Genomic DNA, 16,285 nt, shown 5'->3' with positions numbered 1-16,285 from the left:
TCACACTTGCTGGTCACTCCCTGGACTATGGTTCTGACCTAGTGATGCTGCTGTTGCCTGCCTTTGACTTGTCTGCTTCCAAATCACTCCTGGCGAATTCCTCTCGACCCTTCGGGCTTGTTAGCAGAGGAGTTGTCTCTCTAGACTCTCTCCATCCTTCTAGCCAGTCCTCCTATCTGCCGTAGCTAAAATGCATGCAAAGGAATCAAGCTTATTTTGATATTCGGTCTAAGAAAAAAACCCAGGAAGATCCAGCCGCCTTAGGGGAGGCAATGAGGCTGCTTAGGTTTAAACCCAGCTGCACACCTACCCGACTCTGAGGCTTTACACGGAGTAATTCATCCCTGGGCCTTGCTCATCTTTCGTGTGTGAAACGGGGAGAGCAGTAATTTCTACCTCATCTGGTGTTTCTGAGCATTAAAATTTGTTAATATGTGTAAGCCACTTGGTATAGTCGTAAGAATAGTGTGACCGCTAACCATCATCACTATTGTTACGAAACACACAACACAATACAGGGTCAGTGGTGGCAGTGGTTTTATTATTCGTCTGGTGAAAGGTCTATACACTGTTTTGCTACATTCTAATAGCAAATAATTATGGTGGACCCTATCACTATTTTGGTGATAAGAGCATTTCATTAAGTTTAAATATAGAAACATATCTTCCCAGTTGCAGTGATGGTCAGAGTGCACTCTTATACTCTTGCGTGGACAATACTCTGACCAAAGGAGTGCTTTTATCTCAAGTTATAAGGGAAAGTTTTATTGAAGCCCCAATGAGGGGGAAATCTTGTCACATTGCCATCGGAATGAAAAGAAGTCTTTACACACTGATCCTGCTGCTTGTTTATGTAGAGAAATCTCAGCCTCATACCGCTGTGAGCAGAGACCACAGCATTGGGCCTAGGCCTCTGGAGGCTCAGAGGACTATTGCAAGAAGGGCAGTCTAGTGTAGGGAGGTGGTAGCCTGAGCTGCTGAGTTTCCCCCTCAGCAAAGGCTTTCTGCTTGAAAACAAACAAAGGAAGATGGCAGGTGGTGAAGTGGGAGGCTGCGTAATAGACCCAGGAGAGCTGAGATCAATCCGACTCAGGATGCGGAATTAAAATATTTACTCTGGCATTGAGGAATGGCCGGGTTGAGTGTTTGCTTTGCTGTCTCAGCAGCACCTTCTGTCCTGGCCACCTCTTTGTCACTACCAGTCTTGAAGCCTGTGAAGCCTTTGAATTACCAACACTTAGCATTTTGCAGGTGGACATCCAGATTTAGAGAAAAGGAACCCCTCCTATACTGGGAGGTCATGGAACCCTTTGCTCTAGCCATGCTGGAACTGTCTAGAAAGGAAAAGGCAAGGATCCCTGTCATGATCCAACCTACCTCCTGATCTGAACACTATTCCAGCTGATGGACTGGATCTGTTTTTTTTAAAACTCTTTCATCTATTCAACTTAAAAAAGTTATCAAATATAAGTGCACAATCTATGGTTTTCACAAACTGAACACACCAACATAACTAACATCCAGATCAAGAACAGAACATGACCAGCCCTCTAGAAGCCTACCTGTGCCTTTGTTCTACCCCCTGACTTCTACCAGAATAGATTCCTTTTGCCCTTTTGGTACTTCATAAAATGCAATAACTCAGTATACACATTTTTGTACCTGGCTTTTCTCCCTCAACATTACCTTGGTGAGATTCATCCGTAAAACTGCTTATGGTTGGAGATGATTCTTTGCTATAGAGAAGTCCATCAAGTGAATGCTATTGTGCACATTTTGGTGTGTGTGTGTGCACGCGCGTGTGTGTTTGGGATACACACATTGGAATTGCTGGGTTGTACAGTATGCATATGGTCAGCTTTCATTGTTACTGACAGTTTTACAAAATGGTTGTTCCAATTTGGTGTATGGGGGTTCCATTTACTTTCCATCCTAGATTCTAGGGCTAGGATGACAGACTGCACACAGACTAAGCACATGTAACAGGGAACATGCAACTCTATTTAGCCTTCTTTTCAAAATAGAGCTGGTATTGTTTGTGCTCACCTCAGCTGCTCGCTGTCTGGTTGATGAGATGTTTCCTTGAATCATCAAGTCCCTAGTGATAGAAACACAGATCAGATCCTTGGTTCTGTTTTCCTTAGACCATTGAGAATCCTGCTGAGCATCTTTTTGTTCATGGTTGCTGTCAAAAGACTGAATTTCCATGACCTATCTATGATAGGAAGGGTGGAAGAACTCAGAATGCTTATTCCTGAATGCAGAAAAAATAGTTCGACTGGAGTTGGAAGATAAAGCTACTTTCTGGAATTGGCAATCACATTTTGGGGAATGAGGGGAGTATTAAGAGCCTATTTAAGAAGCTTGATACATCAATGCCAGAAATCTCTTTCATTCTCACTGAAGAATTCATTTTAATCCCACCATCCAATTGCATAAGAGTTGCTCACAATTTTAGAAGTCTCTGGATAACTTCTACTGTGGATATCTGTTTGGATGTTTTTACAAGCAGTGTATTTTCTTGTGGAATGTTTGGCAGACATTTTTAATAAAGATTTTGGATTTGAGGTTGTGGACACAGATGGATAAAATTAGGCAAATGGGTTTTTTTTTTTTTTTTGGTAAAACCATATAAAAAACCAACAGGTGACATTTTAAAAGCTAAATTAGATATAAATGAGCATCTGACTTTTCATTCCTCCCCCACCCCCCAAATATTTCTCTTTAGCTTCTATTTTTCAATAATTGTTTAGCAGTTTTTTTTTCTTTCTTTTTTATTGGGTTTTGGGCAAAAGACCAAAAAAAAATAGCATTCATCTCGCATAGTAACTTCTCCGCTTTTGAGAGGACTAGCAAAATTGCTGCTTTCCATGCTGCCTGTTACTCATAAATTAAGTTCTAGCAAGTAAGGATGACCAAAGCCAGTGGCTGGGTATTGAGGAGCGTTTGTCCTATGGGTAGGATATTTGGCATGAAGGGATTTTAGATGTTGCTTTGCATGAGGAACCCACGTCAGACTTAGAAGTTGATAGTGCTGTGAAGTCACTGTAATTACTCCATACTCATCACACGGCTGCGCCACCTGACTTACCACCCCTGGTCAGAAGAGCAAGCTAATCACATACACAACTATTTTGTAGCTAAATTTGTAGAAATGGAATTGCTAGGTCAAAGAGTAAGTGTATTTAAACATTTTAGAAATACTGCCAAATCGTGGTCCAGAAGGGTTGCATCACTTTTCATTCAGTCCAGACCGTATGAGAGTGTATGTTTTTCTCATTACCTCCTTTAAAACCTGTCACAAAAACATATCTCTCTTGGCTCCCCCTTAAGAGCCTCCTTTTACAGGCCTACTTTGCATTTCTGAAGCATTCATCTGTCTCTTCTTTATGGCTCATATTTTGCCCATTTTCACAGCTTACTTACTTTTCTATCTCCTTCATCCACCTACTCAACACATCTACCTTCCTACCTAAGAATGAAAACCCAAGGAGACCGCAAGGATTGTTAAACTCTCATTTGTGGATTTTGGCTTATGTACAATTTTAATTTCATAATGACTTACTACATAGATAAATTGGGTAAGTTGAGGAATGTCCGTATAATGATGAAGGTATCAAGATTAGGACCATTACATTATTCATAGTGACCAAGATCTTTTCCTTGGTACAGGGTGCTTTGTGATGGAGGAGGGTATTTATGAGACAGTGTGGGGGTTAAGAGCCAAATTGCCTGTGTCTGAATCCCTCCTCTGCCACTTACTATCTCTGTGACATCTGGTAAGGAACTTAGGTCATCTCTAAAATGGGGGGTAATAGTTGTATTTACCTCAGGGGGTTATTGTGTAGATTACTTAACATATGCAAAGTGCTTCAGATAGGATCTGGTGCAGGACGATTATTATTTGTTCAGGACTGTTATTAGTTCATTGTTTCCCTTTCTTCAGTGCACTTAACTCTTCCATTGGACGAGAAGATGAAGAGTCTGCTCTGAGTAAGACTAGCTGAACTTTGGACGCACAGAAGGGCAGTTTACTTGACAGGACTGAGCTTTTCTGTCTGAAAAAAATGGGCAAAAGGGTGCTAAAAGAAAGTAGCAAGGGAGGGGTGCAAATTTTATCTATTTAAAAATATTGCATGCACAAGCCTCAGTTTTTCACCTATTTGATGGACACTGTGGCTAGCATAACATGAGTGCTTCTTTCTTTCTCTTCATGGCTCATATGACAAGTCTTCAGCAAGGAGATGGAAGCCTTGCACAGCCCCATGATGCCAGAGTACCCGACACTCTTCCCTGACCGACAGCACCTTTCTTCTGTGGCACACACACAACAGAGCCCAAAATGTAGAATTTTTTTCTTAATCACTTTCTACTTACACCTGACTTTGCAGCCTCTAAGGCCAAAAAGTTTTTTAACTCTATGGTGGGACCAAAATTGGATTGTGTGCACGCCCCTAGATTTTCCTCTCCCTGAACCAAAAAAATAAGGATTCTGTTTGGCAAGCTCAGTGACACTCCTCTATCTTCTCAGTAGGGCTTAGCTGTACTAGACTAGTTTGGGTAGGGGGGCATTTATACTGGAGAATTAGGAGGACAGCGAAAGTGGAGGAGAATCTGAAGCCCTTGGGCTTGGGTTGGGGGAGGAGATTTTGGGGGGAATTTCAGAGGGATGGAGTTTAAGAGATTAATGATCATTGTGATAATTCATCCTGGCAAGTAAATTACTCATTTTAAATTTATTTTGTTTGTGGTTAAACTGTGTTCCTTGGTTCATATCAAAATATAATTCTCAATGAATAAAAAAGGCACAGTTCTGATCCAAATTCTGGTGAGAGTATGCGAGGTTTTAATTGCCACAGTAAAGAGAGGACCAGTAGATAACAGATCTGATTCATACGACATGGAAAACTAACCTATAACCAGCCAGTAAAGGGAAAACAAAAAGAACACTTCAATAAAGAAGAAACTGCAATCATGTTGCTAATTTAGATATACAACTGGCTCATTCCTTCATAGGCCAATAAAACCATAACCTTCTGGTTATCTTATCCACTGGACAAAAAGCATTTGTAGTTTATAAGTTTTCTACAAATTAACATCTATCTTTACAGAGTTGTAAATGCCTGGGTCCTTATCAGTAGTAAATAGTAAGTCAAACGAAGTTAGATCCCTGAGCCTGGAGAGTCAGATGAACCTTGGGTGGGCTCGTTAGACAACTTCCTGCGTGATAACAAAGATTGCCCAGTTATCTTCTTGCTTTTCTTCCAAGATTTGGATATTTTTTGTTACTAGTCCCGTGTGATCTTAAACAGTCTCCTGAGATTATTTTTGATCACAGGAGAAGGCTGGGTCTCATTGCGGTTTACGTCCTGTGCCGGCCTCATTTACAGAGGAGCTGCATACATACCACAAGCCACCCTTCAGCACATGGGCCACCACGAGAAGCTAAGCAGCTGCAGAAGCCAGAGAAGTCCGTAGCTTCGGTCTGGAGACTTCGTAAAAAATCTAGGATTGCATCTCAGTAATCTCTATTATTCCGGAGATCACCACTCCAAATGTTTCTTTTAATCCTCCTTAGAAGCTTATCTATTCCAAAGCTAGAGAAACAAAATGAAGAACTTCACCGCTATCCAGGTTTTACCTACGGTGCCTATAACTGCGCATGAAATCTTCTCTTCTCGAGGTTCCCCCAAATTGCTAAGGCTCCAAGACTGCAGGAAGTGATGATTCTCCATACTGCCCATAAGCTTGGAACCCAATAAACCACAGAATAGATGCATACCAGTTTCCGAGGATGCAGGGCTTGATCCCAGGACTCCGAGATCATGACCTGAGCCAAAGGCAGGCGCTTAACCGACTGAGCCACCCAGGTGCTCCTCGAAGGATGGTTTTGTAGATGTTAGTTCTACATATGAAGCCCAACCTTTGTTGCTTAATAGTGAGCTTGTCGTACCGGATGAAATGCGATTTAACTCAGGTATGACACTCCAGGTGTGGCCCAAGTTTAGTTATCAATGTGTTCTATTATATCTCTGTAAAACAAAAAGACAGATTTTTAACAAATCTATGCAAACAACTATCTTGCCACAAGAGGGTTACGGCATTAGTGTCAAGGTGAAAAAGTGGGTTGTTGGCATTTTTGTGATGTAACAAGTGCCAAAGATGATTTAACTCTTAAAAACACTTCGGCAATGACATTTTTTTTTTCTGAATTTAGTGTCTTAATTTGAAAAGGCAGCATCAACAAGTGCCATCAGAGGAGGGCAGGTACTTATTCAAACAGAAGTCTAACTGCCAAACAATAGTATATGGCTTTGCCTCGTAATTTATTTACCAAACAGTAATCCAATATTCAGAAATAAATATGTCAAGAATAACGTAAGGAATATTATTCAGCCATCAGAGAGGATGAATACCTAGCATTTACATTGATATAGATGGAACTGGAAGATATTATGCTAAGTGAAGTAAGTCAAGCAGAGAAAGACAATTATCATATGGTTTCACTCATACGTGGAACATAAGCAATTGCACGGAGGACTACAGGGGAAGGGAGGGAGAACTGAATGGAAGAAATCAGAGAGGGAGATGAACCATGAGAGACTATGGACCCCAGGAAACGAACTGAGGGTCTGAGAAGGGAGGGGGGTAAGGGGTAACAGGGTGATGGGTATTAAGGAGGGCACGTGTGGTGATGTGCACTGGGTGTTATATGTAACTAATGAATCACTGAACACTACATCAAAAACTAATGATGTACTATACAGTGGCTAACTGAACATAATAAAAAAAGAAGAAGAACATAAGGAACTTCAGCCCTTTCAGCCCTCTCTTCTTTGTTACAGAAAATTAAGTACATACAGAGGCAGCACACAACACAAAAAGGATTTTGGGGAAAAGCAAAATCTCCGTTATCTGGACAAATGACAAAGAAGATAAAGAACTACCCTTGTTAAGAGAAGACTGAATACTCCAAGGCCAATTTATCATTTTAATGGAAAGAAAACCACACTCTAATTTTGCATGAATGTCATATTTGATAGCAAAAAATACGTGAGCATTTTTTTAAAGATTTTATTTATTTATTTGAGAGAGAGAATGAGAGAGAGAACACAAGAGAGGGGAGGGTCAGAGGGAGAAGCAGACTCCCTGCTGAGCAGGGAGCCTGATGCGGGGACTCCAGGATCATGACCTGAGCCGAAGGCAGTCGCTTAACCAACTGAGCCACCCAGGCACCCACGTGAGCATTTTTTTAATGAAAATTGAGCCAGCTCTGTCAACATTTTTAATAAGTTTCTTCTTTGCAGCCTTAAACTTGCAGGTTTTATGAAGAAAGGCAAGTAAAGTTCCCTTTTCATCGAACCCTCTCCATCCTGTTCCCATTCAGGTTTTGGCTTTTGCCAATCTTTCTTTCACAGCCGCACAGTCAGGTGTTTTTTGTGAGATGGAGTTACTTTCTTTTTTCACTGATAAACAAAAACACATCTGATGATTTTGTACACACACATTTTTATACTTATATTTGTTGGGCACTGTTGTTCTCAGTGTATCTCAACCACTCACTTATAACTTTTAACTAAAGTAACTAATTTCTATTTCAGAGTGAAAACTGGGAGGTCATATTTAAGAACCATCTGTTATAGAGAAGCCCCATCAGACATGAGCAGAGTTCATGAGCACAAATAACACAGCCTACCACTATCTCTGTTATATCCACATCCCAGCAGCTTAGAGCTTTAGCTCCACATCTGAGTCACAAACGTCATTACAGACACAGATATATTAGATCCACCCACCCACCCACCCACCCACCAACTGCTGTCTGGAGTGGGAGAAGAAAAAGGAAAGAAAGAGAAAGAACTCCAGCAAGTCAACAGATCCTGAGAAGAGATAGGTAAATTTCGTAAAGGTCCTTTTCCCAGAAATAGTTATGGACCATTACTTTATCAGACATCCCGATACAAATAAATAGTGTCACAACCAAGCCCACACCCAGGCTTCTGGTCTCTACCTTGATGACAGGTGTCCAACCAAGTCAGTCACTGCCACCCTGGAAAGGAGATCATTGCCAAACTAGATCTTTTAGACTCTCACTCTGAATGATAGTAACGAGGCCTTAACAGTTTTTGTTTTGTTTTTGTCAGTTCTCACAGTTTCCCTTCTCTTGATCAGTGGGTTTTTGTCATATCAACATTTGTCTGACTTGAACAACTAATCATGTTTCCCTTTTTTTCAGTAATAGCTAGAACTGTAGCTGAGTCTGTGGACCAACCAAAGCAAAAAAGATAGGAGATAGTAACCAGTTTGTTAGTCTCATTATTTTTCACTCATTTTATCTTCTCCCTCTTATTTTTCTTTCTTTTTTGCTACGGTCTGACGTTAAGTTAATGTGGCGATAACTTAACATAGTGTCTACATTTGGGAACCACGTTAAGCCCTTTGTGAAATAAAGCAGGGCATGTATATATATAAATTGAAGTCCCATTCTGGGTCCATTTTCAAATTCCAGTTTGTGATGGCCTTTTGTAGTTTTGAAGATCAAAAGTGCTTTAGAATGAATCAGAAAAAGATAGTTCTGGCTTTGAATCTGCGCTTTTGAAAAGCTCTTTGTAAGAACTCATAAGGACATTATTTTGTATGTTGGTGGCTTCTGTGTACTTGGTTCTGTTTGCCTTCCCTAGAACTCGGTTTCCTCAGCAATGAGCTACTGGCACTCTCTGCAGCTGTTGATGGACACATCCATGTACAATACATCTTGATAAAACAATGTGTGCTAAGTGTAGCTCCCTGATTGGCTCTTTTGATAATACTGATTTTTCCCTTTGTTGCGTTTTACGCTATGATAAGAACTGAGTGGGAAGCATCTCCTTGTTTCAGAAACAATTCAGAGCTTTAAGGCTCCAGATTACAGGCCTTCCACATGTACAAATCCAGGGTGGAATTTGGGGTATTTGACTAGTATTTGTTTAAAATCAAGATGTGGATCTCTACCAAGTTCCAAATTTATTTTAAAATGAGGCCAAGCTCCATGAAGTCTAGCCAGACCCGTGTTCTCCTGTGACCTGAATTGCTGTTGGGTCCAAGCCACGATCCAGCCAGTAGTCCACAGCCGACTCTGCAGTCTCAAGACCAGATGTTGGGTTGAGTGAGCCAAAGCCCCAATATGCAGCAGGAGGACATGAGCTTATCTAATTTGGATCCATCTCTTTGTACAAGAGGGGCTCCCACTAGGCTCAAGAGGAATGGGGTTTCAGTTGAGAAGCCAAACTAGTTCATCTTTGCCAGTTTATTACATGAATAGTCATAGTGTGTCTGCTTCACTGATCTTGGACTTGGCCCTGACTCTGTCCTTTACCTTGTCAAGCCTCACTGACTCTCTTCCCAACCTCTGGCACCCCTAAGACCCATGGTAACTTCTTCACTCTCATTCATACTCAGCTGAATCCACTCCCCTTAGTGCTGCAGACTCATCCCACCTACAAGAGGCAGATCTGCTGCAAAGATGGGGATTTTATGACTTCGTTTTCACAACCTGCTTCTCCTTCTGCATGCAGTTCTTTTCCATCCCCATTCATGTTTGTCTGTATTTGAGGCCTACTTTTGAAGAGCACTTGAAAGCTTAACTGTCTGGGTTCATAGGTGCATCTGGGCGATATATTGAGCCCTGCTCTTATCATCCAAAACCCCGAGGCTACCTTTGCTATTAATTGATGGTGACTAGGTTTTCCAGCCAGTTTTTATTTATTGAATTAATTATTAATAGTAATAATTAACATTTATTAAATTTTTTACAGCGTGTCTGCTACTGTTAGAGGTGTTTTATGTATCAACTCATTTAATGCTTATAATAATTCCATCCACTATGTTCTGTTTCTAGATGAAGAAACTAAGGCTGAGGGAGGTAAATCACAGTCACTCAGGAGCTCCTAAGAAGCAGTGTTAATTTGGCTTTTGAGACTCTGCACATCAACATCATTCTATGCTCAAAAGGAAGATTAAGCTACTGACCTCTGTTCTGCCTGTGTCCTCAGGGCCTTCCATCTCTCCAGGCTCCATTCTATTCTCTGTATGTAGTAGTACTTGTACCTGGGTTTCAACAGATAACTAATACTGCAATTATAGCTCTATAGACAGTTCCAGAGAGGAGACTGGATGGGCAGGGAGGGAGGCAGTGATGATGTTCACCTGTGTCATTAATTTTGCATTTCACTTCTGTGACAGGATGTTGCTCTTGTGTCTGTTGACATTCTTCCCGAGAATGGGAAGGGCACCAGAGTCTATTTGTGTAGCACGGACCCCGGGTCCCAGAGGCCTGGTTGCACCAGTTGCAGCTCTGCTAGGGCTTTAATTTAGGATTTCCTGAGCCACTTGTGGATCCAAAGTATGTCACATGTGTTTCAAAATAATAATTGAAAAGAAAGCAAAAACAGCAAGTCAGCTGTACAAATTGTATGATATCTAACAATGGGGCCAGGTTACCAATGGTTGTCACCCCTGGCGGGAATCAGTAATAATATGCCTTGAAAAGTTCCATGTTAAGTTGGATGGGGAGGATGGGGTGAGTCTAGAATGGGGGGAAGTTTCAGGGAATGATTTGAGTAGGGCAAGTGAGTTACTCGCTGGGCTGGGATTTGGATGTGAAGGACATTGTCTGGGTCCTGAGCTGGGGATAAAGTCCCTGCCTTTAAATGTGGTTTCTGCCTTCAAAGCACTTTTAGTCTAGTGGTGGAGATTGACATTAATGTATAAACACTCAAATAAATATAAAATTACAAGTGTGATAAGTACGTGAAAAGGGAGTACATCGTGGCACGAGAGCCCTGTGTTTATGGGAGATTTATTCTAGGCAGGGAGGTTGGGTAAGGGACGTTTGAGCTAAGATCTGAAGGAGGACTGGAGTCAGGGAGATGAAAGAGGAAGGAAAGAGTGTGCCAAGCAGAACAAACAGCATCTAAATGTGGAGGCCCTAAGGTGGGACAGAGTAGGATGCATTCGAGAATCAGAGTGAAGCTGGTGGGGATGGAGTTCTGAGAAGGAGGGGCTCCACAAGGGGATGGACTGGAGAATTAGGGAGGCAGGAGAAAAGAGAGATTGGGGTGGTTTCAAAAGGAGGGAGTTCATGGATTCAGGGAAGGAGTTACCATTTACGTCTTTACTATCATATACCAGGGTCTGTGGAGGACACAACTCTGAAGTAGACGGTGTTGTTAGTCTTTACAGATGGAAAACGTAAGTCATTTGCCAACATCATTGAAAACCTACAGATTTCAGCTCACTGATTGTACGGACCCAACACCAAAACCACCAACTTCTCCAAATCTCAGGAGTACCGTGAGAAGGTCCTAGGGAAACTCTGTGATTTCAGTAGAAATGGGTAGTTGGTTCATAAAAGAAAGCAGTGCTTACCTAGGAAGGCTTGGGGGTACTGAGGTGAAAAATAGACTCGGTGCCATTTGCCACTCACAGGCACTTCTAGCAATGTTTTTGTATTGGGTGAGTTCACTTGAAGCTCTCTTTTGTCCAGAACCATTAGCTGCTGAAGGGTTCAGACAAATTGCACCTTCTGCTTAACTTATACTCTTATCTGTGTCCCCATGTGTCCTCAGCATTTAAAATCACAGAAGTGATAAAAGACTTCAATAGGGGAGCTCAGATGGGCACAAGGATTTCTTTGATGATTGAGAAGGCACGTGTAGGTCTTCACAGACTGGATCACCATGAATGCCATGTAACACTGTAGCAAAAGAGAGAGTATCCTATAGGGAGGCACGGCTGCCTCTAGAACCAGTGCTGGAAGCTACTTTATACAAATTATTGATATCAATATCTTTATTACTTGGGAGTGCCTGAGGGGAGAATGAAGCCCTAAGTATGTATCAGATTGAACTTTGTGCTCGTTAAGGTTCTGTGAACAAGGTCATTTAGTGTAGCATTAATAACACTTCTTCTGTAGAATAGGTTATGGGAGACTTTAATCTGTTTTTGGCCATCTGTGAATACCCAGAAAATCCATTTGATCTGGTGCCTGGACTACAAAAATCCTTTAAAGTTTGCTGTTGGTGGTTGTCACTATCCTTTCAGTTGACATTGACAGGAAACCTGAAAAAGAAAAATGACAGGGATGTTTGGGGCTCTGTGGCTTTGGGAGATTTTTCATCTTCATTTCAAATAGCTTCAGGCAGACTATGGGAAAGGTATTGTGCCTATGGTTGGGTAATGTGTATCTTCAGATTTTATCCCCAGAAATTAAGTCTCCATTTGGTAAAGGACCTGGAAGACTAGAGTCCCTGTCCCGAAGTCTGTGGATTGGCTACCACTTTATATGGCAATCTCAAAGCACCTTTTCCCATGGCCTGGATGAGCTTTTTAATTTTGTTTAATCTTACTTTATATTTTGAACATACAAAATATGAGGAGAGCTCCTCGGTAATTTTAGACATCCACATTTGGATAACTTCTTCTTGTCTCAGACCTGCTCCCAGGGGCTGTGCTGGGACAGGTAGGCTGGTTGCCACTCCATTTTGAGTTTCAAGGGAAGCTCAAAGGAAAGAAGTAGACACTCACCTGTATGGTCCATAACGCATGCAGATGGAGCTCATTGGGTCACACTTAATAAAAGGAGGAACCAGCCAGCCACAGGCCCAGCTAGTAATGAAGGAAGGAAGAACAGATTTGTGAAGAGAGCAGTGGTCTTGCCTCTCCAAGAAAACCAGAAGAGGATGAAGGTTCTAAGGGTGGTTGGATGTTGGGAAGCAAAATCTGGAGAAATTCCCTTAGCAGGTTTTAGCCCAGCTGGGCCTTTTTATAGGTTAATTGTATTTGATTTCCTTTGTCTTATTTGTTTGTATTTATTTATGCACACCTCTCTAATTTCCATTCCTGGGATTATATCATACATGCTGTTATTGTTATGGACAATTTCCCTTTCCCTACCCTACCTCCATTCCTCAGAGGATGCTCTTCTTGGTGCTAAGTCCACTTAGGCAGGAACCACAGATCAGAAGCTCAGAAGGGTTGTCTAAGCAAGAGGCCCTAAAGGCCTTTTGTATTGGCCTTAAAATCAGGACAGGGACTCTAGTCTTCCAGGTCCTTTACCAAATGGAGACTTAATTTCTGGGGATAAAATCTGAAGATACACATCACCCAACCATAGGCACAATACCTTTCCCATAGTCTGCTTGAAGCCATTTGAAATGAAGATGAAAAATCTCCCAAAGCCACAGAGCCCCAAACATCCCTGTCATTTTTCTCTATCAGGTTTCCAATGACTCAATGGTGATGAGTCATTGAGTAGGACTAAGAATTGGGAGATTTAAATTTAGTTTTTGCTTTTGCTGCTCCTATGTGAGCTCAGACAAAGAATTTCTTTTATCTTAATGAAGTTTTTATTGAAATAATTGTAGATTAACATACAGTTGTAAGATACAATAGAAAGAGTTCCAACATACTCTTTACCCACTTTACCCCAATGGTAACATCTTACCAAACAATAGTACGATATGACAATCAGATCATTGACATTGACATTACCCAATGATCTTACTCAGATTTCCCCAACCTCCTTGTACTCGTGTGTATGGATTTGTGTGCATGTGTGATATTAGTTCTGCACAATTTTACTATATGTATGGTTTCATGCATCCACTGACATAGTTGGGATACTGAATAGTTCCTTCCCCAGGAGAATCCCTCATGTTGCTTTTGTGACCACACCACCTCCCCACTCGATGCTCCCCATCCTTCATTGCTAACCTCGGGCAACCACCAAGCTGTTGGAACATTTTCTAAAGTTGTTTTCATTTTGAAATGTCCTGTACATGGAATGAGAGCACATAACCTTCTGGGATTGGCTTTTTCACTTAACATCATGCCCTAGACACTCAACCAGGTTGTTGTGTGTATCAATAGTTTGTTCCTTTCAGTGCTGAGTAGTATTCCATGACACGTATGTACCATAATTTGTTTAACCATTCACCTATGGAAGGACAGCTGGACTGTGTCTAGTTATTGGTTATTAGAAGTAAAGTTTCTCCAAACATTGTGTACTGGTTTTTGGGTAAGTTCTCATTTCTCTAGGATAAATGCTCAGGAGTACAATTGTTGGGTCACATGATAACTGCATGGGTAGTTTTATAAGAAACTGCTCAAGTGTTTTCCAGAGTGGCTATACCATTTTACATTCCCACCAGCTGTGGATAAGTGATCCAGTTGCTCCACATCCAATATCACAATAGTGATACTGTCGCTATTTTTAGTTTAACATTCTTGATAGCTATGTAGCGATACCTCTCCTTAATTTTCATCTCCCTAATAAGTAATGTTGGACATCTTTTCATGTGCTTTTTTGACATCTGTATATCTTCTTCAGTGAAATGTTTGTTTCTGTCTTTTGCTTATTTTTAATTTGATTTTTTTGGTTTATCATTGAGTTTTGAGAATTCCTTATATATTCTTGATACTAATCTTTTGTTAGATATGTGATTTGTATATATTTCCTTCCAGTCTGCAGCTTGTTTTCCCATCCTCTTCACATAGGCTTTTGTTTTATTTTTTATTTAAATTTTTTAAAAGATTTTATTTATTTATTTGACAGAGGGTGAGAGATTACAAGTAGGCAGACAGGCAGGCAGAGGGAGAGGGAGAAGCAGGCTCCCTGCTGAACACGGAGCCCAATGGGGGACTCGATCCCAGGACCCCGGGATCATGACCCGAGCTGAAGGCAGACGCTCAACCAACTGAGCCACCCAGGTGCCCCTAGGCTTTTTTTTTTTTTTTAAATGACAGCTTTGTTGAGACATAATTCACATACATATAATTCACCCATTTAAAGTGTACAATTTGGGGCACTTGGGTGACTCAGTCGTTAAGCGTCTGCCTTCGGCTCAGGTCATGATCCCGGGGTCCTGGGATCGAGTCCCGCATCGGGCTCCCTGCTTGGCGGGAAGCCTGGTTCTCCCTCTTCCATTCCCCCTGCCTGTGTTCCTTCTCTTGCTGTCTGTCTCTGTCAAATAAATAAATAAAATCTTTAAATTTGAGATTTGAAAAATGATGTGTAAAAAATCAGAATACTATAAAAAAAATTTTTAAAAAGTGTATAATTCGTTGGCTTTTCACGTATGCACAGAGTGGTTCAGCCATCACCACAGTCAACATTAGAACATTTTTGTCACCACAAAGTGAAGCTCTGTACCTCACATTGGCTTTTCCAGGGCAAAAGTTTTTAATTCTGATGAGGTTTAATTCATCAGTTTGTCCCTTCATGGGTGGTCTAAGAACACTTTGCTTAGTCCTGGATCTCAAAGATTTTCTCTTATTTTTAAAAATTTTATAGTTTTACATTTTATGATTAAATCCATACATTCATACTTTTTTTATTATGTTCATACATTTTGAAGCAATTTTTATACAAGAAGGAAGGCTTAGCCCAAGGTTTTTCATTTGTTCGTTTTGTCTATGGATGTCTAATTGCTTCAGCTTTGCCGGAAGTCAGTTAGGCATGTTCCTGTGGGTCTACCTTTGGGTTCTCTATTCAGCTCCATTGATTTGTGTGTTTATGCCTCCTAATGTAAGCTTTTTAAAAATGAAATTGACCTATCTGGAAAACAGGGTTAGTAATCCCTGCTGTCCTACTGCTACGTTGTCAAGAGAGGCAACTCTGATTGCGTAAGGTACACGTTCTTATTGGGAAGAACAAGCTTCACTCACTCCTCTTAAATGCTTTCAGTTTATCTAGTAGGCATTGCTCAATTTTCGTATTCATATGCTGGGAACCATAATGACTTACTACTCAGCTGCGGACATGGGAAATGTTCACTTCATGGAGTCTTTGCAGCAAAATTAACATTTTGCTTCCATCTGCAGCCCTTTTGCAGGCTCTCTGGGTTCATCCCACCATCCCAGTATGTGTTGGTTTAGAAATACTAGCTCATTTTAATAAGCAAAACATAACACAAAGGAGAGCTAATGTCCCCTAATCATTTGGCAAATGAAAATAGTTTAGGATTAGGCAGTTTGGAATTCTCCAGGCCGTTGTGAATTTTTGAAAAGCTGCATCATCGAGCCTTCTCCCTGCACCTTTGTTCATCCTGGTCACCCCATCTGCTCTCCTCTCTCCTCTGTCTAGTTACATTCACCCCAAAAATCTACCTTCCACCTTGAGAAGGAAGTCTGTTCCATCTGCTCACTGGATGGAGAGCACCTCAATGGAAGTAAAGTTGATTTTATTCACTTCTGTGATCTCAGGGCCTGGCCGGTGACTGGAAAATACAGCTGCTCATTGAATCCA

General features: G+C 41.2%; 1 protein-coding gene across 5 annotated transcripts in view; it reads left to right on the top strand.

The window, feature by feature from the left end:
- The window catches only part of ADAMTS12 (ADAM metallopeptidase with thrombospondin type 1 motif 12), a 263,545-nt gene that overhangs the window by 112,853 nt on the left and 134,407 nt on the right, over positions 1-16,285 (top strand). Inside the window, exon 4 of one of the 5 annotated variants that reach the window (XM_081825969.1) lies at positions 11,170-11,229. The exons of 3 other annotated variants lie outside the window; for them this stretch is intronic. In XM_081825969.1, coding sequence (XP_081682095.1) covers positions 11,170-11,198 — 29 coding nt within the window. In that variant the 3' untranslated portion in view covers positions 11,199-11,229. Of the gene's footprint in view, positions 1-11,169; positions 12,099-16,285 lie in introns of those variants that run through there. One more of the 5 variants, XM_081825968.1, reaches the window with a different exon arrangement.

This window comes from Leptonychotes weddellii, chromosome 7, assembly GCF_054177405.1.
Source record: "Leptonychotes weddellii isolate Sample4059 chromosome 7, ASM5417740v2, whole genome shotgun sequence".
Classification (NCBI taxonomy): domain Eukaryota; kingdom Metazoa; phylum Chordata; class Mammalia; order Carnivora; family Phocidae; genus Leptonychotes; species Leptonychotes weddellii.
Note: the sequence above shows the minus strand (reverse complement) of the source record. Positions and strands in the feature narration are given on the sequence as shown.